The 25,318-nt window shown below is 51.7% G+C and overlaps 1 protein-coding gene across 1 annotated transcript in view; it reads right to left on the minus strand.

Annotated features, from left to right (window-relative positions):
* Positions 1-560: 560 nt before the first annotated feature.
* The window catches only part of HHATL (hedgehog acyltransferase like), a 28,860-nt gene continuing 4,102 nt past the window's right edge, over positions 561-25,318 (minus strand). The window contains exons 3-12 of the mRNA XM_090047877.1: positions 24,375-24,442; positions 23,732-23,845; positions 22,247-22,441; positions 20,294-20,503; positions 9,556-9,727; positions 7,589-7,733; positions 6,534-6,569; positions 5,498-5,699; positions 2,787-2,928; positions 561-863 (exon numbers count right to left, since the gene is read on the minus strand). Coding sequence (XP_089904003.1) covers positions 742-863; positions 2,787-2,928; positions 5,498-5,699; positions 6,534-6,569; positions 7,589-7,733; positions 9,556-9,727; positions 20,294-20,503; positions 22,247-22,441; positions 23,732-23,845; positions 24,375-24,442 — 1,406 coding nt within the window. The 3' untranslated portion in view covers positions 561-741. The remainder of the gene's footprint in view (positions 864-2,786; positions 2,929-5,497; positions 5,700-6,533; positions 6,570-7,588; positions 7,734-9,555; positions 9,728-20,293; positions 20,504-22,246; positions 22,442-23,731; positions 23,846-24,374; positions 24,443-25,318) is intronic.

Raw genomic sequence — 25,318 nt, forward strand, 5'->3', positions numbered from 1 at the left:
GCATTTATGTGTATGTGAGTATATATGTGTGTGTGTGTATATGTGTGTGTATGTACATATATGTGTGTGCATGTGTATATATGTATGTATGTGTGTGTGCGTATATATATATATGTGCGTGCGTGTGTGTGTGTGTATATATATATATAATGTATATGTGTATGTGTGTGTGTGTATATATATATATATATAGAGAGAGAGAGAGAGAGAGAGAGAGAGAGGGAGAGAGTAGTGCAAGGCCAAGCTATTTCATGATGCAGATTATAAAGCTGTGTTGAGAGAGGATGAAGTGTTGCATGTGTTGGAGTAGAAGCTGAGTAGTTCCTGCAGGGATCTGAAAAGTGCTCGCCTTCTCGTGGTCAGCCTAATGCACCCCAGAGAGAATGCCTTCTTTCAAAGCGTTGTGTATTGAATCGTGTGGGGACCCCAGATGCTCTATCCCAGCTAGAAGCCTAGAGGTGGGAAACGACGGGGGATCTGTGCTCTGTAGGAGGTCACACGGACTGGTCCCTTCTTGGTCTTAAAATCCATGAAAAGGACTTGGGGGTCTAGAAAGCCCATTAACATCTTATAGAAAATCTTTTATTTAAACTTTTTTTTTTCATTAGAGCGATTTGTACATGGACGAGATCCGTAGCGTGATTGCAAATAAAGCTGGGGAGCCCAGAGTTACAGGCATCTCAGTCTGGGTGGCCAGGAGAAAGAGATGCTGATGTTTCTGGGCAGACCCCTCTCTCGTCTCTACTCTGTCTTCTCCTTATCCCCTTTCTCCTCTTCTATAGCCTGGAGGCGCTCTCTCTCCTTTATCAGCTGCACGCCACAGTAGGTGATGAACCAGATGGACAAGGTGCTCGTGGGGAAACCTGAGAGAGAAGCAGATAGAATCAGCCTGGTTTCAATGGTCATCTGCAGGGAAAGGCTGTTCTCCAAGTATGCTCGGTCAGTGAGGAAGAGGATCCTAGGAGTGGGAGACCTACAGAAGTTGTGTAGGTGCCAGATCCAAGGCTTGTGGTACTCCGTGGCATTTCTCTATTGCCATCAGTGGGTGTTGCGTCCAGCCCAGTGCTCAAGACCCCCCTGTTGGGAAGAGCTTAGATGAAATGTGTGCCTAGATCCACCAAAATATCATGGGCTTCTAGCAATAGCAGTGATCCTCCAAGCTCTGACTCTTCCATCTTCACTGGAGCGTGCATCTCCTCTCCCCCATGCTCAGACTGCTTTCTCCCAACATCGCCAGCTCAGTGCAATCCTGCTTCCTGTCCTGGCCCTCTGTGACCTCTGGACTGGAAATCCCAAGCACACCTTGACCCACGTCACCCGCGTCTTTTTCTCATGGGTAACGTGGGCATTGTGTGCATGCACGAATGCAAATCATAGGTCGGGAAGCAGCCTGATAATGGGGATATCGCTCTATTGAGCCCCTGCAGGCTGAGAAACCTCTAGAGCGGCTCCATAGCAGAAAGGAGGCCATCCAGGCTTCGTCCCTGCTATAACACGACCTCTAAAAGAGGAATGCAACCAGCAAAGCCAACGAGCTCAGCTGTCCGGAGCGTCTGACATGCTGAACCCACCACGTCACTAGCCGAAGCCAGGCCTGGGGCGGGACAGGAAAGGGAGGGCTGTGGGAAGGGTACCAGACAGCTGCTTGGCGTGAGAATACACATCACGAAACTCTCACAATCCAAATAATCCTGCTGGTACAATGGGCCACGCTCAAACTAAAACCTGTCAGAGGTGATCTAGTTTACCATGCTAAATCGACATCTGCCATGATAAGAAGATGTCGATGTGTATTTTTAGCCTAGCAAAATGACACTTTTTGGCACCGTTTCGTGACATGCACCCAAACAACGCATAACGTGTACAAGCGCCCTTCTAGACCAAGCTGTGGGAAAAGCCTTCACGGTGTTGCTGACATCTATTGGTAGAGAAAGGCCCGGACGGGGTTATTTATTGTATTAGGAGGCTGTAGAAAGAATGGGCTTTAGCAGCAGGAGCGACCGGGTGGAGATGCCGAAGAAACTGTTAAGAAGAAAAGGTGAGGAAGGAGGAAATGCATCTGTCACATGTCAACTCGCAACGCGAAGAGCTGCTGACACGGAGAGGAGGGAAAGGCAAGTCAATCCCGCACACCAGCCAGGGGACCATCGCCCAGGCATGGAGAACGGGGCTTGGCCCCTGGGAGACCAAACCTCCTGCACTGCATTGAAGGGTCTAAACCCAGGGCCCAGCCCCACTGTGCACCGGAGTCCAGACCAGTGTTTCTCAGCCAGGGTGCTGGAGCATCCTGGGGTGCTGTGAGATCCTATTAAGAGTGCCAGGGGCTGCCAGGAGGTATGCAAACACCTACATACGATTCAGGAGATAAACCCAGAGATTTCAAATAGGAGCCAATAGTGTCAAGACCCTGTCATGGTCTTTCTGAGTTTTTGCAACAGCTGATTTGCTCTAGCTTTTTGGGTTTTTTTTTAATCAAGAACTGAGTGACAGCATTTCCCAAGGAGTGTCTGGAGTCTCACAAGGTTGAGAACCACTAGTTTAGACTGACCAGAACCGGGTAGAGATGGGGAAAAAGGCAACCGCATTAACTCCATTGTACAAGGGGAGAGCTGAGGTGCTAGGAGATTAAGTGAGGTGCCCAAGGGCAAACAGTGAGTGTATGGCAAAGCTTGCAACTTGCCAGTCCCAGTCCAGTGCTATAACTCTCCTTCCATTAAGGCCGGGGCTCCAGGGCGGGTGGGGTGAGCTTGCTGTAGTCATTTCTGCAAGCCAAGAACTGGCCTTACCCGTCAGGATGATTCTCTTAGCGACGAGCAGTGCGAAGTCCAGGCTGTTCAGAGCCAGGATGTTGTAGAGGATGATGGCCCAGAAGTTGGCAGCCCCGAAGATCCCTCGAATCCGCCGAGACATGGCTTCTGGCATGCTGGCCTGTGCAGAAAAGCAGAGGGGTGGGAGGGTAAAGAGACAGGGACAGAGGTCTCAGGGGGTCTCTTCCTGTTCATCCCTGGGTAATCCTGTCTGTCTAGGTATGCACCGGAGGGACATTAAGGTGGCAGCTGATCTCCATACTGTTTTGACCTTGCTGCACCCCATGAGATACAGCGGTGCTATGGGACACAGAGCAAGTGAATGCTTTTCCACGGTCACCAAATGCCTGCAGCACTGCAGGGACTTGGACCTGGGCTTGCTGAGCCCCAGGGTAGCAGCCTACCTCTAAAATCTCCTCCCTCCTTGCTCTGGCCCATCATTGCTCCTCTCTGTTTGGACTGCAGGACCTTTGAACATTGTGCATCAAAGTCCTAACTGCAAGGTGAGGGTCCTAAAACTTCATGCACGGCCACGGCTGGCCGTCACGGCTGTGCTGGATGCCGACAGAGCCTGCAGTGTCCTGGACAGAGTGGCCCTCGGCCCTGCAAGGCAAAACCTGGAGTGGTTGATGGGTGTCAGCGGAGCTGACAGCAGCAGAGGGTTTGCCCAGGCCACGGATCCCTTGTGCCAGCGTCACCGTGTCTCATGTTGTCTCCAGTGCATGGCTGACAAGGCTTGCTTTTGCCCAGTCTCTGGACTCTTCCCTTACCTGCCTTCCCAGCCCCCTTGTCCGACTCTGAATTTTGTACCCCCTCCGTGCTGCTGCCTGCGCCTCGGTGCGCTCATCCTCTCGCCAAGCAAGCCCCGCTCTCCGCATGCTTCTGGAGCTGATCGTTTTGCACCGTCCTGGCGCTGGTGTGCAGCAGGAAAGGGATGCTGAGGGGAGGGAAGAGCTCACGGGACCTCTTGGGAAGTCACTTTGGCACCTTCTGCCATCACCTGCCGTGATGCACGTGGACCAGGCCTGCACCGCGCCCCTGCTGCTTCGTGTTGGGATCCCTCCGCTGGGCTACGAACAGCTCGAGCAAGGCATGGCCTGGTGGAAGGGAGCCCGGCCAAGCTGCTAAGACTACAAGGCTGACAACAAGATCTGGAGACAGGACTCAGGAGCAGCATCGGGGACGGCACCAGCACCGGCACGCAGCGATCCTAGCGTTACAAACTAATCCCATGGACGCACTTTGAGCCCAGCTCAGACAGACTAGACAGTCGGACCCAGCCTCCGTGATGCTGCGTGCAAACCTGCAGTATTCAATGCCATTTTAGAAGAAGATGCTCGTTGCTGCTGGCCCCTTCTGCGCCCCTGGCTCACAGCGCATTGCTTTTGCAGTGCTCTCACAAGCTCACGACAGTTGTCATTTGTCATGACGGTTGTTAGCATTATGGGCCAATCAATCAAAGCCTCGGAGGGAAGCCATTTCGTCAGATTAAATTAAAAAAGAAAGCCCCCAAAAGCCCTGTGACAGCAGCAGAATGAGAGTCGCTTGCCTGCCTAATCCTCAGCTGCGGCTGCCAGGACTGGAGCAGGGAAGTGGCTTAGCGCAAGCCTGAAAGAGAGCTGACAATCTCCGATCGCCCAGCGCCGCGCGCCGCGGTGCCTCGGGGAACACGATTTCTCTGGCGAGGGGCATTACAATCCGATTAAGTGTTCAACTCGAAGAACAAAAGGGATGATTTGCCTCTGCAGCTTTTGTTTAAAGGGCATCTCTGCAGGGTCAGTTTAGGGCCAGGCATTGGGTTCGGTGAAAAAACAAAACGGGGGGTCTTGTGCCTGCCTCTGAAGCATCTCCTCCCGGCTGCCGGGTCCCCGGCGAGGACGGGCCAGCGGTCCTAAGAGCTGGCTGCAAATCAGAGTGAAACTTCTGCAGAAATTTCCAGTTTTGACCTTAGCTTTTCAGAACAAAACCCACTGGAACATGAGATTTGTCTCTGCGTGACAAGCACAGAGACAATAACGGCGCTTGGAAATGTTAAGCCATCTTGCTGCTGGTTCCCCTTAAGCTTGGGTTCACATGAGCTGCCGTGGGGCCTCGTGGAAATCACCTGCGCCCATATTTTCTCCTTTGGGAAACCCCAGTTCCCCAGATGCATTCAACCTCCCGTGAAGCAGTGGGGTAGCTCAGGCAGGCTTTGGATCAGGCTTCATGGCGTGTGTGTGCACATCGCCACACGTGAAAGCGAGCAGGCGGTCACCGCTCCTGTTGGACCTAACCTTGGTCCCCGCGTTGTGATGGCGTCGCTAAGCCCCATCTGGGACCGGGCAACTGGTCCGCAGCTAATCAGGATGCAAGTGCCATCAAGGCTGAGGATAAAAAAAAGGGGAACCAGGGAAGCAGTCGGGGGATGTCCGTCTGGTGGAAAGGCGGTCAGATGGAGGACCTTCAGGCCAGCCAGTATTGTATCACCCCAATGAAGGGGGTTTAACGTGCGCAAAAGGACTTGAGAGACACGGCGGTCCCATGCAGAGCTGGGCAATGCTCCCCACTGACTCATGGATTTAAAACACCATTTGCAACCAGTTTTGGGGGCTGCCCTGCTACAGCTCCCCTGAAGCCGTACGTTTTCAGGGACAAGCGCTTGACCCGACACCAAATGGCAACCCTCCAAAACGGGCAGCCCAGGTTCTCACCTCCATGCTGGCAAAAGGCGCTCTCTGGAAAAACTTCTGCACCCACAGCTCAAAATTGAGGCCGAAGCAGTTGCAGACGGACCAGATGTACACGATCTCGCAGGGGCCCAGCCAAAGGGTGGTGATGGCGAAGGTGGAGATGGTGGCCAGCAGCTCCTTCACGATGTTGTTGTGGTCTTCTCCAATGTGGTCGTACACGTACCTAGGAGGGGCAGCGGCGATGGTTTTAGCGGGGGTGGGGAACCTCGGGAGCTCCCCCAAACGGGGAGACTGCCGGCGAGCTAGGAAAGAGGGCCTTGCTCAAAGGTTTGAGCAATGAATGGATCGGCCTTCTCGCTACAGCTCGGCTGATGCGTGTGGTTTCACGCTGCTCTCAGCCTGCAGCTGAATTGGGAGTCGAGGTCGCGGTGAACGGGGCAAAGTGCAGAGGGGCTTAAGCAGACTGGAGTTAACTGGGCTGCCCGTGCGTGCGCCCAGGCACTCGGGGGCCAGATCTGATTCCCTTGGTAGGTGTGCACCGCAGACAGCCCTCTGGCTGGGGAGTGAGCGGCTGTGCCAGGCAGGCAGGTTTGGAAAGGTGTGCAGGGGATGTGCCCAGCAGAGACCGGCTCTCTGGAGGACCCGAAGGTAGGACGGAGATTTAGGAGCGTGGCCGGACTGGAGTCGCTCTGCAGCCGCTCCAGCCCCTTTCCCTTGAGTGAAGACCAGGGGACCTACTTCATGTGCAGGGGATGGAGCTGACTTCCTAGCCCCGGTAACTTCTCCAGCTACCCAGTCAGAGGTTGTTCTGGGGTGAGGTTTTCTCTCTGTCTCTTGCTGAAGCTCTTCCACTTTGAATGCAATAATTCAATATTGACTGGGCCAGAGACAGAGGTGTGGGCAATGCAACAGCCTTCTTGGTCTCGCTGGCGAGAGGGGAGACCTGGGCTCTGCTGTGAATGATGCTTAGTGGTTTTTTCCGCCCCCTCCCAGGCTGGTGACCTGATCCAGGAAGCAGAGCTGTGGAGCAGGAGTGCTGGTCTCTGAGGACACTTACCTGCACAGCCAGTCGTTGATCCCTCTGTCAAAGTGCCTGCAAAACCGAGACAGTAGCGTTACAGAGGGGAGCCCTGAACATCTGCATTTCAGTAAATACCTGCTCCAGGAAGGGCTCCTGCTTGCATCTGTTTACACTGGCGTGACTGGACTGACTTGCTCCTGCTTAGTTTACCCAGGTGCTCTCGTGGGCTCAAAGCCCTGGTGTGCACCTGAGCCATCTACCACGCCATCCGATTCTGCAGCTGTTTTGCCCTTAGCTTCTCCCATGCAACTCCCTTCTTTCTCCACCCAAAGCTAAGGAGTCGCATGCAGACTTGGCATTGGCAGGACCAAGGCTCTGGGCCCCTCGCTTGCGGTGCTGTGAATAGGAGCATAAGGGGCACATTTGATATACGTGACCCGGAAAAATGGAGGGGACCCTGTGAATGAATGGGCCCGATGCAATCCTGTTGTCCTAAGGGGGCTGTCATGGACGCCAGAGGAAGGGAAGAGGTGCTAGGTCACTGAATCAATCTCCTTTATGCTTTCTTGTGTCAATGGGATTTTCACCTCTTCCTTTTGAGACAGCGGGGCAATTCCACAGGACAAAACACCTGTTATGTGGACGTTGTTAGTGACATTCAGCCTGAACTCCCCTTTCCTTACACTCATTAAGCTCCTCAATGCCCAACGCAATGCCCCTTTTCGGGAGTCCCCCATTGCATGGCACACCAACCATTTCCTTCTCCCACATTTGCTATCACTTGGGGGAGGGGAGGTAAGGGCCAGATTCTCAGTGGATGTAAATCAGTTTATTAGCACAGACTGCAGTGCCAGCTTACACCAGCTGGGCTTGTGTCCGTATCTGTCTGGGTTTTTATATCGATGCCCCGCAACGGGCCGTGTGAGTACTCTCCATTACCAGCTCGCCCAGGAAGAGCTATGGATTATTTGGCCCTTTGCTTGCAAGCAGGAAAAGAAGGCAAAGTCATGTCCCTTTCCCGCACCTGCCCTTTGCACGGAGCGCGTTGCTTTCTAGTCGCCGCTGTTCCCGAACATTTTCAGGGCACTCACGTTTCTGCAAAGACGTAGAGCATGGTGATGCATTTCGGAGGCTTCGGCGGGTCCAGGTGGTCTAACTTGGAAATGGTGTTGATCACGCCAAACATCACCGCAGCCTTCACCCAGTCATACACCAGGTTGGAGTAGGCCAGACCAGCTGTGTGGGTGTATCACACGTGGGGGAAAAAAAGGAACGGCCTGATTAGATGTAGGACAATCCTAACACGGTGCCACATTAACACTAATCCTATGGGGAAAGCGGGAGGGCTGATGTGGGAAAGCGGGAGAGACACTTGCAACCTGCTTTCGTTCCCGTGGGGAACACCTCGAAGATTTTGAAATTCTCTGCGAAGGGAAATACTGAAAAAAAAATCATTGCCAAATGTTTTGTTTTGACAGAATTGAAACATTTTGGTTCAGCTAAAACTTACAATTGTGTTTTAAAGCTTATAAAGGGGATGGGGACAAATGAGGGTTATAAAGAGGATGGGACTAAACTTCTTTGCAGCTGTCCAGGCAGGGAGTGACCGTCTTACATTTCCACAAAGGGCATTTCAGTTGGCTGTTAGGAAGACCTCTCTCACTCTGAGGTTGCTATGAAATCTCCATCCTGCAAAGTTTTTAAAGCCACGTTAAGAAAAAAAACCCACTTGACTGGGTTGAGAGGATCTTGTCTTGAGCCAGGGGTTATGACAATATATTCATGGTGATTTGATATAACTGTGATTTCAGATTGGAAATATTAAAGCATATCAACCTTAAAAGGTTGAAATGGGCTCTTTCGATATGGTCCAAACTTGTTTTTTTGGTATGCTTATGAACTGAAATTTTGGTGAGATTGACCCAGTTTTATGGAGCTTGTTGAACTGCATATGCTGCATCTAGCTTTGCCTGACCAGCCACGGTTACTACGCGGTGGCTGCGTTTTCTTCCAGCAATGGGACCAGCTGGAGATGTTCTTGGTCTATTAACTCTTTCAGCAGGGACTGGGCCCTGTTTCAGCTACGGGTGTCCTAGGTGGCATTGCAACACATACACACTAATAGGTTTATAATGCTGCTTCTTCTCTTGCACTAACAAACCTAGAAGAGGGACTTGCATTTTTAGCTCGTGGTTTCAATTCTAGCATGTGCTGTACCTAGGACATCACTACGATTGCATGGTAGTGGCACGTGCCAGCTTTCTCGCACTGCTATGAATGCTTAGGCCATGAATAATACTCTGACTGAGTTTTCAAGTTGGTTTATTATCCATGCTCAATCTTCCTCTTCCCTTAAAATCCGATGAGAGAAGCTTGATTGATGGTGATAGCTATGGCCAGGTTCTGCACTCAGAAAGCAGCTGGCTTGGCCAAGGGGCGAATTTCTCACTTTAACTGATACCTGCCTGTGGCTTGGATTTCAAGGCTTTGTCTCTGCTGATGCCTCCACGTGTGCATGCATATGTGCACCTAGTGGGCCAGATTCTGCTTTTCATGACACCGATGCACATCTGGAGTCGCTCCATGCGGTGCCTGGAGGAACTGAAATCAGAATCTCAGACTCCGCCGTAATGAACTGGGTCTTTCTAAACAGACTTGGATGGGCTCGCTCGTCATCTTCAACCTCTGACCTGCAAACACCCTGACCAAAATGTCCAGATGTGACTGTTAATTTGAGGGGCCCCATTAGAATAACGACTTGGCTTTGACTTTTTTTCAGCAGAAGTCGATTCGGGTGGGTGGGTGGGTGGGTGTGGTGGGGAGGGGGTGCTAGGAGCTCGGTACTTCTATCCACAGCTTCCAAACTATTGATTTTTAAGCCTCCACCCAAGTCTAACTATTACGCCCTGGATTTATCTTGCCTTTTTACATAACATTAGGTGCGATGTGTTCGGGCGGCTGTTACATCTAAGGGTCGGGAACGGCTCCGGTCTTCTATAAGTCGTACGAGTCAGAGCCAGAGGAAGGGCGAGCCTGGAGCGGGGCTGGAGCGGCTCACCTAGCGCCCAGTCCGAGAGGCGGCTGACAAACTTCAGGTCCGAGGGAAGGGTGAGGATGTAGAAAAAGTGGAAGAACACATCCACAGCCGCGATCACCCCCAGGTGGACGAGGGCCTGCACACGGATGCTCCACATCTCGTTTTCTTTGCGTCTCAGCTCAGAGGTGGCCACCTGCAGAGAAGACAAGTGGGGAGAGGGTCGATCGGACAGGCAAGGGGATTCATCCCATCGCAGAGGGCATGCCGGGAAGAAGGCACCGAGCCCCCCGGCTTCTCTGTTAGCATTTCCCCAGACCCGTGGGACCTTCTCTGATTGTGGCCACCGGTGCAGTTGGGTCAGCACAAAACCTGCCCTCACCAAGCCACGAGCTGCAGTGCTACAGCTTATGCAGCCTTTAAACAGCAGTGTCTCCTGTCTGCGTGAGCAACTGGTGGGCTGAGCACTCGCGGCGGAGCAAATCCAATGCAGAATCAGTGGCTGTTCAGTGGTCCGGGTCCCAGGAGGGACTAGACCCTGCAATAATGCAGAGATGGGAGCCCGGGTGGGCTCAAGGCCAGAAGCAGCCCCAAACTCAAACCCTGGAGCAGGACAGGAGCAGACAGATGAGAGCTCACAATCCCTGGGGCAGCCTCTCTTGTCTTAAAGGGTAAAGCAAGGGCTGAGTAGCCACTGAGCGACCTGCCCCCGGGGACGGGTCTTTGTTACAGCAAGGCTCGCAGGAACGCAGCCCGTGGGAGCATCCGGCACCCACCGGGACTGACGTAACAGGTCTCATGGATGCGCTCTGTGTTAATGCAGTCGAGGCTATTTATCCGGCCCTTGAATGCTGTGACAGAACAGCCATGGCGATCTGGGCAGGCTGACAAGCTTGGATTTCGGCGATCCCGTGAAATCTCTGCCTTGTAAGGACTCCTCTGAGGTGGATTACTATTTCCTTATTCCCGGGAGAGGCAGGAGTTTTCAGACAGCCCCTTGGAAGTGGCATCAATAGCCCGATCGTCAGAACCGGAGCGATCTTGAGGATGAAAGCATTTGCCGGCATCACCTGTATCCTTTGCTGTCACGTGGCATTTCATCTGGTGAGCAGAGGAATGAAGAGGCTTCCAAGCATGGAAGGAACCGGAGTATAATCCGCCTGGGATCAGCCGCTCCTGGCCGGCTACCCCAAGCGGCCGACGTTTAGCTCATCTAATGACGGGTCCTGGGTGGCTCATAAAGCACTAGTGACATAGGCTGGTCGTCGGGAGAGATGGACGACCCGACTCGCCCTTGCATCCACTGATGCCGCGTGCAACAGCCTTGCGGGTAATTCATGCCGCTGTCCTACGGGGCTAACGGCAGGTCAGCGGCCTGCTATGTGCACTCGTGCCTGATGGAGGGAGTAGTCAAGATGAAGCGTGGGTCAGGAGTGAGGGCACATAGCTGGGAAGTGGCAATATTACTAGTTCTGCCACAGTGCGATCTTGGGCAAGTCATTTAATTTCCCCAGGGGAAAAACTGGCATAATAGCTCAGCCCCCTCTCCTGAGGGCATTGGGAGGCACTTGGATACTGTGGACCGAGGGCAGGGGAAGCTGCGAACACCCCCAGTTACCAAGGGGGGGCTGCCCCTTTTCAGAGGCTTTTAACTTTGGCAAGAGTGCCTGATCTGACACTGTCCATGCTGCGTGGCTGAATTACTTCTAGGGAAGGCTTGACTGAAATAATCCAGTTTTATCTGAGAATACCTTGAAGGGAAAACGCACACCATTCTTTTTGCCCATCTCCAAAGAAACTATTGCATGTGCTTCCCCTTGAGAGAGTCCTGGTGCTTGACCGGGGGTTTGGCCTTTCCCCGTCTCCTTGAACGCTGACCCAGAATCGGTCCTGTCGCAAGCCTCTGATAAACTCCTGAGTTGACATGTGCTTAGCAGAAACAAGCTGGAGTTTGCTAAAATCTCTGAAGTGTGTCTGCCCTGAGCTTGCTCCATCCCTTCATAGCTCCTAGGAAGCAACTGAGCATGCTTCAGCCTCGGGCTGCTGTGGCTGAGCCTGATTTACCCTGCGATTGTTCCTCCTGGCTATGGAGGCACGGGAGCAGAGAGTGGGAGCCTGGATTTGTGGGCTTATCGATGGCCCTTGATCCCCAGCTGGCAAAGGTAACCTGGAGGAGCATGCAGAGGTTGCCTGACTCACGTGCAAAAGGCTTTGGTGGTAGGTGCGAGGTGGCTGTGGACAAAGCTGATAGCGGGGAATGAAGCCAAGGTGGGAGGTTTGGATGCGTGGGGTGTGGGCAGGGAGTGGCGGGAACAGAGGAAGTAGGAAGCAGCAGCTAGGTTGGGAGCTGGATCGGGAGAGGGCAGGAACTGGGGGTGGGATCTGGACAGACATGGGGTGGGGGTAAGGCAGGAGATGAAGGAGGGGATAGGAGGATAATGGGGTGTGCGGACAGGACTGATAAGAGAACCCTAACCCTAACCCTGACCCTAACCCTAGCTTGGGGGTCGATCCAGTGTGACAATCCCTGTGTTCCTGTGATTGTTACAAGAGGCTCCCTGGGATATTTGTACCTTCCCCATACTACTCCGGACTTCCCTGACTTCTTTAAAATGGTGATTTCTGCCCTTAAAGTGTCTTTTAAATGGATGCAGGTGGATAGATTCCTAACTTGAGGGTTGTTCATTTAAAAAAACAAAACAAAACTCCAAAACATTTTTTGCATCTATATGCTTCACAAATCCTAATGGGACCAGTTCATCCCAATTTAAAGTCCATAGCCACTAAAAGTGCACCAGGGATAGTTTTAGCCCAGGGTTAAAGTGAGAGGTTTTTGTGAAGTGTGTTATTTTGATCATGTTGTTATAGATGCATAGAGAAATAGGGCTGGAAGGAGCCTCTGGAGATCATCTAGTCCAACCCCTTGGCTGAGGCAGGGTTATTCCTAGCCAAACCAGTCCTGGTTTAAGTTTTTCCTCAAACTGCAGCTAGCCCTGTGGCACAGTTTCAAGGCTTTTTGCCCAAAGACACCAACCTGCCACAGGCAAGGCAAAAGGCTAAACCTGCCACAGGCAAGGCAGGAGGATGAGACCTGCCAGTGTCCAGCTGCTACAAGTTCTTAAAATGCACCGGAGAGATACCGGGGTGAGGGCCATGCCCCTTGCTACAGAGAGAGACAAAATCCCCACAGTCCATACCAATCTGGCTGTGGGGTAAAATTCCTTCTTGACTCCAAATATGGTCTTATCCTGAGCAGAGGGACCTCTGGGTTTTAGTTTCAGCAGGAGCACAGGTCAACCCCAGTCAAAATGCAGCCAACCCCCAGTGCTTCCAAGTCAGGTGAAATAAATACGAACTGTGACATGTGTAGCAGTAGGAGGGGGAGAAAAAAATATTTCCTGGCCCCATGGGGGAACCAGCAAAGCCCAGGAGCCTGGGTAATACCAAACACATACCATTCAGCTCTACAACCTGGGGACTGCAAGCATAAGCTACATGTCCCACCTTGTACAGAGCTTCCCTTTCTGTTGCTCCTCCATATACTGAGAATCATAGACAACGAGGGTTGGAAGGGACCTCAGGAGGTCACATCTGGTCCAACCCCTGCTCACGGCAGGGCCAGCCTCATCTAGATCATCCCAGCCAAAGCTTTGTTGAGCATGACCTTAAAAAGCTTCCAAGGATGGAGCTCCACCCCAGCTCCTTTCATCTTCTTTCATAATTAAGCAAGTTGTGGAGCTGTGCTTTGTTCTGCTGCTGAGCATGGTCTTCTGCAATGTGTACCTCCTATGGACTGCATAGCTTTTCTTATGATCTCTCAGCAATCGGTGTGCTGGGGGCTCCTGGACTTCTAACTGTTGCTTTTTACAGAGAACTTCAGGCATAGCTATGCCTAGGTCATTGTGTAGACCCCTATGGCATCGGGCCCTTTGGTGCCTGTCACTTTAAGGGCTGGGAGCAGCCTGCACATGCAGGCCAGCCCTGATGGGGAGGTCACATGACTTAGGGAGAGCCCTGTGATTGGAGGAGAGGGCTGTGTGGCCTCCATTTTAGATCAGGATCTTAGGGCTGGGCTAGTAGTCTGCTGCCGGCAGCCGGAAGAACAACACCTGGCTGAGTTGCTGCTCTGAACACCCTTGGAGGTAAGGGCAGGAGCGACGGGGTGGTAGGAGGTCCTGGGTATGACTTGAAAACTGCACCCTGCTGGGGAAGGATGGCCTCCTGGGGTTACCCATGGCAGGTAACTCCCCAGAAATGCCAGGCCAGTTGCCTCCCCAGTGAAAAGTGGGTAGGGGTGCCTTCTAACCCCAATCTCACTACCCAGTGGCTCTATAACAGACAATGGGGCCAGGAATGCCTAAAGGTAGGCACCTGAGTCCATGGGGGTATAAGACCCCAAGCCCCAGGGAAGGGGCAGAGAGCAGCCCCAGAGATGGAGCAGAAAGCCAAGGGCCTGGGGAGGGGCTAGTGGCCAGAGTCAGCCTAGTTTTAGGCAAAAGGACCATCACCCATAGAGTAGGCTGCATGAGGCACCTGAAAGGTTGGGGGGGTATCACCCAGAGTGAATGATGGCCCAAGCGGGGGGAGGGCACTCAAAAGAGAAGGGTGGGCTGGAAGAGGCCCAGTGAGAGGGGGCAGAGTGTGTGAGTTGAGTGTGAGAGGGCCAGCAAGGGGCGGCATTGGGCCTCACTTCTAGCCGGAGCTACTGCAAGTTGTGGATGCCATCAGCAAGGCATGGGACACAGTAAGGGGAGGTTGGAGCCGTGTGTAGACCCCTATGGCATCGGAGCATTAAATGGGCAGCCGCCCTCTTACTACTTCCACAAGTTGTGGCAAGAGAGACAGGGTGGACTGCCCTAGACAGAGGGGTGGGCTGGCACAGTGTCTGGCCACATGATCTTCCCCTTATCACAAACATCCCTGACCAATGTTTATCCAACCTCCACTTGAAGATCTTCAGTGATGGAAAGCCCACATCTTCCCTAAGTGTTTATTCCACTGCCTCACTGCTCTACCAGGGCAGACCGATACCCAGTCTAAACCTACTTTGCTGCCACTTCAAGCCATTGGCCCACATCCTTCTCTCTGCAGCAGTGGGAGTAAGGTTTCCCCTCTTCTTTTTGCTAGCACTTCAGGTATTGTTAAGACTGCTGCCATGTCCCAGACATAGATTGGGACAGAACTGTGTTGGGTGCTGTACAAGCACAGAGCAAAGAAGATGTTCCCAGCTGCAAAAAGCTCAGAGATTGACTCTAGCACTTTTAGCTTGGGTAGCAGCTACTCCCATCGAGCTGGTCCTGAACTGGCCTCCACCAGGACATGATTGTCCCATCCATTCTGCTAATCAGCATCAGGGCTGTCTGCAGCTCTCCTATAGCCATACTTTCTGCAGCTGACCTGGTCTGCATCACTGCACTGAAGTTGCATCCTATATGTTATGCAAATGTGGTGGGGAAGAAATCCCCCAGATCTTCTGAAAGCTTATTTCTGGTGGAGTCCCACCATCACTACCATTCTTCTTGTTTTTCATGCATACGACAGAGGCCCCAACATGGATGAGAGTCTGTACGGACCCAGGACATGTAGGAGAGACTCTTACTATAGATGCAGCTCTAAGCCCACTGCCAGCAGTGGCAATGTAAAAACGAAACCTACAGAACTGTTTGGTGCAGACACATCCTGACACTATGCTGGGAAGGGCCAAATCTTTCTTTAATTCCCCTGATAGACATTGCCCGCTGTTGGGCAAAAAAAGATTTCTAATTATTAGCCTTTTTCTGTTGGAACCACAAGATTGCAGTGAGGCCCAGTAGATGGTCCAGCTGTGCAGCCCAATGTGCTGACTATGCCAGGGAGGCAAAATACCCCTGACCATGCCAGGGAAGCTGGAACTTCATTTTGCACCCCGCAACGGGTTGTCTTTATCCACAAAGGGATGGAAGGAGAGTCGTTGCCTGTTAAACATTGTGAAGTCAGTGCTTGAGTCATTTTTGGGATGCTTTTGATTCTCCGGTAAGGAGAATGCTAAAAAAAGGACAGGTCAGGTCCCATAAGGGAAAGGAAGGTTTTGCTCTGATGAGGTTGGTGCCCTGGGAGGTTTTACCCACTTAGTGCCTTGGCATCAGCTGTAGCAAAGCCAATTTTGTCTCTGGGGACAGACTGTGCTCTAGATGTTGCCCTGCGGCATGCCTGCTCCCTGAGCAGGGCTGGGGAGGCGTGGGATTTCCTTTGGGAGGTCTCCAGGCATCCATGCATGGGGGACTCCTAGGCCAGGTTAGGATAGTGGGGCGGGGCGGGGGGTGGAGATGAGGGCTGCAGGGATGTGAGGTGCTCTAGCCGCAATGGCTCACTTGGTGAGGTCCTGCTTTTATTTGGGGAAGCTCCTAGTCAGATCTGTCATGGATGTAGCCTCCGAACAGCCCTGGGAATTCTCTGATTTTTAGGGCCAGAAAGGACTAGTAGCCCATCTAGGCTGAGCTAAACCACATTATGAGTTTATCCAACTTGCAGGTGGGTCAGCTGAGAAACCGAGAGGGCAAGAGACTACTGAAAAGCCAGCGAGGGGCAGGTCCACACCCAGCCAGTTGGCTCTGTTGCAGCCGGCAGTGCACCTCGCCTTGCCCAAACAGCGCAGAAATGACTCCTGGCATCACAATGTAGCCTTGAACTTGCCTCACCTACACCAGTCTGTGGTTAGTGCCCTCTGGGCCAGACTGTCAGCCATCCTCCTTTGGCTCAAGGAGTGTGAATGCGCTCACTTAGCATAGCTTTAACGGTGCAGCTGCCCATTTTCCAGGTGCCCTTAATGAGTCTGTGGACTATAAACTAACCCAGCTCATTATAGGCCCCTGCTATGCCTTCTGTAGCCTTGTGCTGCTGTACCTGTGTCTTTTGTATTCTGCCTTACGGGGCAAATTTATCTTCATCCTCTCTAATGATCTTTCTTTTAATCAAAGGCAACACAGCTTGGAGTTGGCTTTGGAGGGGAAGAGAGGATCCGGAGGCAGGTAGCGACCTGAATACTCGCTGTGTGGCAAAGGCACCAGCCCTCATCTCCCTGAACTGGAGGAAGCTATTGGACTCAGTGCAGGTATCAGTGGGTGAATTTCTGTGCTAGGGGTGAAGCCGGGCTATGGGACCAGAAATGGTCCCGTCTGGCTTTTAAGGCCGTGAGCCCACTGGCAGGGGAAGAAACCAAGAAAGATCAATATAGGCTTGCGTGGGGGTGGGTGAATCTTAAAAATTGGCAGGTTGCAAGGTTTGGGTGCACCGAAGCAAGCCTATAGTTTGACTACCATCCTCCATGGCCAATTTATACTGTTAAAATAGCATAATTCCTCTGGCATCGCCCAGGTTATTTTGGGTTTCCCCCGGTGCAAACGGGAGCAGGATGTGGCGCTGTCACATCGTACGGTATTTTCAGCCGCGCACAGCAGACGCCTGTCTGGCAGCAGCTGTGAAGATTGCAAATAGAGTTTGACGGGGAGTCCCACTAATCACACTGCCTGGGGACGCGTTGGTTGGGACTGTCGGGATCTGTCACTCGGCATCGTGGCTGCCTGCTCTGGCGGCAGTGAGAGGAGACTGGCGGTAGCATTCAGCTGCACGGCAAATCTGCTTTGGGACAAACGCTAGCATTAACTTGGAGAGGCTTTAACAGTACTGTGGGTCACTTCTTGTCTACAGGATTGGACCTGATCTGGTTACCGATGGGTAAGTCCCGAGTATCCTCAGTTGCCCCTGAGAAACTGTTGTAGTGAAACCAGAATCTGGCTGGAGTTGTGAACTGATCCTTTGAATTGCAGCCTTTGCTGTCAGCAACACGTGGTGGTTATCCTGAGTACGATCAACCACGAGAGGGGGTGGCAATACTCAAATGCATCCCAGGGGGGTTCGGCCCTTCGCAGAATAGAGCCCATGCTGCGAGGGAGCAACGAGGTGCCTGGGCTTTGAAATCTCAGGTTCCTGGCCACGACCTGAGTCGAACCAACAAAGCGACAGCAGCACCATTGTGTACAATGAAAGATGCTTCTGTGAGAGCGGAGTTTGATTTAGACTGCGCAATGAAAGGGACATTATCCAAATACAAATGACATTCTTGCCCGTGTTGCCAAACCCATAGAATAATAGAAAATCATAGAAAATGAGGGTTGGACGGGAGCTCAGGAGGTCACATCTAGTGCAACCCCCTGCTCCAAGCAGGACCAGCCCCAACTGCATCATCCCAGACAAGGCTTTGTCTACCAGGTCTTAAAAATCTCCAAGGATGGAGACCCCACCACCTCTCTCCAGTGCTTCCCCACCCTCCTTGTGAGACAGTCTTTCCTAATATCCAAGCCCAATACAGACAGGTCTGAAAGCCATTGATGCTGTTGCACTTTGTCCACTTCACTCAACGCGAACCATTAAAACTTCGCCCTAATCATCATTACACCCTTACTTTTATATTGACAACATCTCATAGCAGCGGGACTGTGGCTGCCGTGGTTCCCCTGCTTTACCTGTGGCGTGTCTTGGCTTGTGTCAGGGTTCATGGTAGTCTTATGTAGAGTTTAGATTACAGTTTCTCTTGGGTGGTTTGGATAGAGATGATGCTGTCACAGGCAGGGGGTTGGACTAGATGACCTCTGGAGGTCCCTTCCAGCCCCACTCCTCCACGGTCAGCATCGATACTGTCACATTCAGGTTTCCAGTACTGTGGGGAAGTGTTTCCTCAGCACAGATTTTCTCTGAATATTTTTTGAATGTATTAAATCTAGTCTATAATGTTATATAGTCTATAATGTTATATAGTTATATAGTCTATATGTTATATAGTCTATAATGCTAGAAATGCTCGTGTGCCCAAATCCTGAATTATGGACCACAGTTAAATTTGGCAGTGTCCCTTTAAGAGGCATTTAAAGGGGAGGGATTATTATCCTAGAATCATTCAAAAAAAAAAAAAGCAGGGCTGCAAGGGACCTCAGGAGGTCACTTAGTTCAGCCCAATCTGAACTGACCCATAAAGAGTTTGTCTAATCCACTCCTGAACATGTCCAGGGATGGAGATGTCACAACCCCACAGGGGAGCTCACAGCGAGGGAGCTCTTCCTGATCTCCGACCTGAATTTCCCCTGCTGGCGTTGGAGACCGTTGTTCTTGGTCCTGTTCCCTATGCTGGCAGAGAATAGTTGGTCTCCCTCCTCTTTATAACCACTCTGCCAGTATTTGAAGACTATCACCCCCCCCAAACAATCTTCTCTTCTCCAGGCTAAATAATCCTAGTTCTGTATGTCTGCCGGTAACCTTTATTGTATAAGTGTAGCCTTGCTTAGATTTATTTAGGGGGAAATGAAGAATTGGCCTTTAGTTTTGGTAACGCACTGATTATTTAGGTTCTTTAAGCACTGGAAAGCAAATCGGTCGCAGGGGAATAAGAGTGAACCCAATGCTGTTTCACCACGTGGCATTTAAATACTAAATGAGAGGCAGATGTCAGCTGGTCTCCCCCCTTTTGCATGCGTTTGCCAGTAAAACTGCAAACTTGGCATGCGCGTGTGATGAGGCTTAGTGTTTTTTGCCTTATTTAGTGTGCCACTGAGCGGGGGGTCCTGTTTCTCTTTCTGAAGATGCTTGGTTATCAGCCAGTGATGAATGGGAATGTGAGGTGACTATGTGTGACCTGGAAGTCTGTGTAATTCAGATGTATACGCCTGTGCGTACACACACGTACCCTCTAAGCGGAGCGCAGGAAGAACCCCTATGTTTAGCTGGCCAGGTCCCGTTATAAAAAGGACGGGAAAAAAAATTTCCATTTGCTTATCTGTGGCTCAACAGCCTCTTTGAGGCTCAAAATACTGGTACCTTCACCTCCCACGAGTTGCAGTGGGAGCTTCAGGCATTCAGTATCTCCGCAGTGCAGGCCCATATCGACTAGTCCTGAAAATCTCATTTATGTGTGGACTTTCTCTCTCCATAGTCTAGAGAACAAGGTGATTGTACTTCTCTGCTTATTTGCACACCTTACAGCCCCACCACACATTCAAATTAAAGCTGGATAGAAACCAGCTATGAAGTTGTTACACCTTTTCAAGCACTGGCTTTGGAGATGGCTGGCTCTTTATAAAACTGGGTGGACGCTTTTATGGTGTGATAACTACTTTGCATGTGTGGCCGGTCTAAATTTTATTGCCTGATTTATTAGTTAATGATGTAATGTGTGGCAGGGCCCTGGTGTATGTTTGACATAGAAGCAAAGGGCTAGAAAGGAGCCTAAGGGTCATCTAGTCCAGGGGTGTCAAACTCCTCTGGTCCCGTGGGCTGGATGAGGGTCTCTGGGCTGGTCTGCGGGCCAGTATAGACCATGGCCGGAGCCCTGTGCAGCATGTGCCCCAGACCGAGTCCAACCTGCTGCACGGAGGCCGTTGTCAATCCATCCACCAAAGGGCAGCAATTGAACCTGAGCCTCCAGACTCTCGGTCTGATGCTGCACCATCAGAGCTTCTTTCTTCCCATTGTTATGGGTGCGAAGAGCTTGTCTGAAAAAACCTTGACCGACTGGGCTTGATGGTGCAGCTGACCTTACCAGTGGTCTGCGTCCACACAAAAGGATGGGTTGAAGCAAATCTAATCGGCAGCCTGTGGTTATCAGTGGCCCCCACTTTGCAAGGGCAGTTTTTTGGGGGGAATACTACATGTTCCAAGTGAGGGGCTGGCCAGAGGGTCCCTTTCAAAACCCAGTTGCTTCAGCTGTAAGGAGCAGGCATCACCCAGCACTTACCTGAGCGTGGAATCGGTCAAAGGTCATAACTGGGCCAAAGAAGAAGAAGGGGAGGTAGAAGTTGTACTTCAGCAAGTCGACGATGGAGTAGATCCCCTCCTGCCTCTCGCAGTTCTCCAGCGCCAGGCTCATGCAGCGCATAACGGTGAAGCCACTTCCTCCATAAAACAGAACATCTTGAAGATCAAAAGTTCCCGTTACAAACCCATTCTGGACAGAAAAGAACAGTTACGGCAGGGACCGGCCAAAACGGTAGTTCAAAAGCTTCTTGGCTGCAGTGGGCAATGCATGCACCCAGGTCTCACTCTGTGCACTTTTTACTCCATAAATGGGCTCTTATATTTGCATAGCATCCCCGCCTAGCTTTTGAGAGCACAATAAACCCTGATGGCCTTCTTGTCTCACTTCCTGCAAAACCAAAGCCTTTCCCATTTTACAGATGGGGAAAACAGAGGCATGGTGAGCCAAACTCCCAGTCATTAAATTTCATTTGCACTCTAACAGAAACACGTCCAGTCCCGATATAAAGGGAGAGGGAGACCCCCTCACAGCCTGGGTAAATTGTTCCAATGGCTAACTACTCTCGCCTGCCACGTCACTTAGGTGTTTGGACCTTATATCCAGAAACAGTACTGAAGCTTTAAATTTTAAATCCATCATAGCATAGCAGCTTAGCACATGTGAGCTGTGAGGCCCACTTAAGTGATGTGTTGGTGTTGTAATGACCTTCAAAACGTGGGCAAACTTCACCCTTACCAGATGTTATACATAGACTCACTTCACCTGCTACTGCCCTGCCGCCTCCCTGGGAAGGCACACAATTGCTAGCCAGCCTACGCATGTGCCTTGAATGTTAGATTGTAGCTGATATAGCTGGTGCAAGGGGGATTTAGATGAGTGGAATATAATTGCCAGAACTGGGATGGGGCTAAGGACACCGGGCAAGCGCTTCTCACAGATGCAAAAGTGCCGCAGAGTATGACTGGCTTTTCATCACCCAGTCCTCTGGTTTACATCTTTAGGAGTTGTGGGCCCAAGCTCAGATCCTCTAAGGTATTTAGGTGCCAGATTCAATGAACTCTTCTCTTACTGCCTTGTATTCCTAGCACGGGAAATCAGTGGGCGTTGGGTGCCCAGATGCCTTAACCCTGTGAAAAAATCAAGCCACACTTGTCTGTGGATAGGCAAAGTTTTGGTCCTAAGCCTTACCGTACTCCTGTAACACAGAAAAGTACCGCTGGCTTTGATTCAGCATGTTACTAAAGGAATAATAATAGCTTATTCATTCATATACCACACACGCTTTCTTCCCGAAATTTAATGATTGAAAATTGGGGTATGTCTTAAATGAGGAAACTTATTCTGAACAATTCTGTGAAAATAATATTTTTTTCTTTATTCCTTCTTTCCAGCACGCATCTTATTTGGGGGATAAATACGGTAATACCTCGTCCTTGTTCAGTATTTTTCATTCATCGATCCCAAAGGGCTTTACAAAGATTAGCATCTGCATTTTACAGATAGAAAAACTGAGGCATAGTGAGGCAAACTGACCAAGGTCACCAGCAAACTAGGGGCAGAGATGGGCATAAAACCCTGATCTCCTGAGTCCCAGTCCAGTACTCTGGCATTAAGCCAGCATTGGGACCATCCGTGGGTTTAAGACTGCTTGTATCTAATTGCTTTGCTAATTGAAACGATTAGTGCCTCCATGTTGAAGCTGACATGGGCTGGGTCCGTCCCAAGGCCAGGAAACGAACCCAGGAGTCCTGACTTCCACCTCCCCTGTGCTGAGCCCATTGCTGCTTTGATTTCTGGCTCGCTCCTCCTCAAAGGTTTTAGCTTGGCCCAGCAAAGCAGCCAGGCCCAGTTAAGCGGTGTGTGGCCGGGCTGCAAACCCAGTGGGAATAGAGAAGAGCTGGAAATGAAACCACCTGCCACCACCCCACCTACCTGCCACATGCTGAAAGGCTCCAGCTTGAAGGAGGCCAGGCTGCAGAGCCCAGCCGCGAAGCACAGCCACTTCTGCTTAGCCAGCGAGACACTGTAGAGCACCAGGCAGTGGGTAAGGATGATCATCAGGTAGGAGGTGCCCATGGTGCCCAGCACGGCCAGCATCCCATACAGCATGTAGACCACAGACCTGTGCTGTGAGCAAAGAGAAGGTGTTTCACACCAGGCTGCACCACCGTCACACCCAGCATCCTTCAGCAACACCTGGACTGACTCCTAGAGGTGTCGGGGGAATCTCGGTCCTAGCGAAGTCAACAGCAAAGCTCCCATGGACTTGAACAGTGATGATAAGATGTCAGCCAGGGTGCATTTAGCTTAGGACATCACTGTACAAAAGTTCTCCCCTTTGCAGTGCTCACTATATTCATCCTCACAACACACCTATCAGATAGGACAGTGCCGTCACTATCATCTTACTGATGGGAAGACCCAGTGATTTGTCTACGGTCTTCTGGGCATGTGGTCGGTCTTTTTCTCCAGTGCACCTTCCTCACTCCCCAGATTATAGTAATCCTGCCCTGTACCTAGAGTATTTATGCTCTTTCCCTCCCCCAAGAGCCCAAGTTCACCATGGCTGCATCTACACGAGACGCTGACTGCGCAGTTCTTACCGTGCAGTCGTTTAGTACTTGTGTATACTAAAGTATACACAAGTACTAAATGAGTGTGTAGTAACCAGAGTTAATGCACAGTAGTGTTGCTGAACAGCGTTTAGGTGATGCTGACTGCGCAGTAGCTCGGTACTACTGCGCAGTAGTGTTGCATCACACTTTGTGCCACTCGCTGCTAGCGGTCTTGTGTAGACGTGCCAATGGGCAACAATCCTGCTGAGTGTGTTTGTCCTGATCAAATAGAAGGTGAAGAGAAACCAGCCCATATGGCATGATTAAAAAAGACCCCCCCAAATAACCGTGCCTCTAAATTGAAGACTAAAGCATCTCTCTGTACCTCTCCTACCCGCAGCACTCAGGTCTTGGTGGCTTTGCAGCTACTGTTATCATTTCCTGCCTTTTATGGTGTCGGTGCCTATCGGTGGATGGAGAGAAGAGACTGAATGTGCCGGGCATTGCACAAACAATAGCCTGGCTGCAGAAAGAGCTTATCAGGCGATGGTGCTGGAAGGGCACTTGAGGTGCCAGTGCATAGACTGGGTATATCAAAATGCCCAGGTATTTAGTTCCTACCGTATGCCCGTGCCCATGGATTCTCAGTGGCTCAGATGAACTTTTGCTTCTTAACCTTGCAGGTCAGAAACAGCATTCATAACCTTTTAGACAACTCCTGGGAGCCCAAGAATTATGGGAGAAAGAGCAGTCGGCCCTGCGTTGATGCCAAGGACGTGGGTGTTCGATCACGCTAGAGCAGAGAGAAGGGGGATCCACCCCCACGCTGGGTCTGACCGTCTGGGCAGTGGCCCTGGCTCACCTGTGGCACTATCATGGAGCAGACCTTGGCAAACAGGACGTGCCCTGAAAGGGCAAAGATGATGAAGTTCCTGAAGGAGGAGAACCACATGGCCCATTCGAAGTCAGCTGTGTCCTGTCAGAGCAAAACCATGTCAGCAAGGACACGCCAGGGGAATACGATTGCTGCGTCTACGCTGCCCGGGATGGCTTCCAGTATAATTAGCCCACGTCCATCCAAGCCTTCAGCTCCCAAAATGTCCTTCTCAGGCCATGCTCCTATGAGGCGCTGGAGGGCTTCAATGCCCACTGATTTCGGTAGGGGCCGCGGGAGCTTGGCACCTCCTAGGACTGGGTCTGCGGCGTTCATCTCCTTCCGACTACCCATGGATCTCAAATCTACACGTCAGCCACAAAGGGATCGACTGCGGTCACCATGCTCCACAGACGCCTGTAGAGCGCTGTGCACACATACCGTGCGACCCGTGGGATCGTTGCCTTATTACTAATTAAGCAGTGAATTAATTGCACGGGCAATAGGGGAAGATTTGCATGAACCAGGCAAGCAGAAACCAGCAGCAGCAAAGCCGGGGCTTGGTTTTTAGCTAGACAGTGCTCCATTAAGCAATTAAAGCATGAGCAATGCCCGCTCTTGCACTGCTTACCATTTTCCTGCCAAAGTAATGCCATCCCGGCTTTATGGCCTCCCGAAAGGCCTTTCTGTTCATGTTATCTGCAAAAGAATGGGCGTTAGGCTGGGGGGAGCCATGGGGATGCCAAAGCCCCCCCTTAGGACCAAGTGACAGGGGCTGTGGGTTATACGTGTGCTCTCAGCAAAACCAATGCAATTGCTTCAAGTTAGAGTCATAGAAAATGAGGGTGGAAGGGACCCCAGGAGGTTGCATCTAATCCAACCCCCTGCTCAAGGCAGGACCATCCGTGTCTAAACCCTCCCAGACATGCCTCGCCACCTCTTAGCTCCTGTTCCACGCCATGTCCTAAGGTGACCCTGGACCTGCCTCGCAGCGACCCTGAACATGCCCAGAGCTGCTCCTGGGGTGTCCGGCTTGGACACGTATGCATAGTTATCGTATGAAAAGTGCACGCAGCCTTGGGAGCAGAGAGCGGAGCCCAGCTGAGCACCCTCAGCATTACCCCAGACCCCAAACAACTGTATGGCCCAGAGGTGGCAAACTCCCCCTGCCCCCAGGCTGGGCCGGGAGTCTAGGATCCAGCCCTGGATGTGGCCGTGCAACCAGGGACAGGGGTTGGCACAGCTGTTGCCCACCCCCGGCTGCTGGCATGCATCCGCTAACAGCTCCAGGACCCTGCCCCTGCATCCCCAGCTCCTCTATGAGCCCCGCAGGCTGCATCACACAGCTAGGACCCAGGTCTGCCATCCCCTGGGCTTTCTACCTGGGGAGGTCCCTTGTGGCCCTGACCCAGGCATTCAAGCTGGGGATTTCGGGTGCATCCTGGGTTTGGTGTTTTCTGCTCCTGCTCGTATGCAGCCTGCGGGGTGTTTGTAGGTCCACCCTACTAAGCCCCCTGGTTCCCCCGTAGGCACGTCCTAGACCCCTCCCGTATGCTCTCTCTATGCAGCCCGCGT

Source organism: Crocodylus siamensis, chromosome 5, assembly GCF_052110815.1.
Source record: "Crocodylus siamensis isolate JL-2025a chromosome 5, ASM5211081v1, whole genome shotgun sequence".
NCBI classification, from domain to species: Eukaryota; Metazoa; Chordata; order Crocodylia; family Crocodylidae; genus Crocodylus; species Crocodylus siamensis.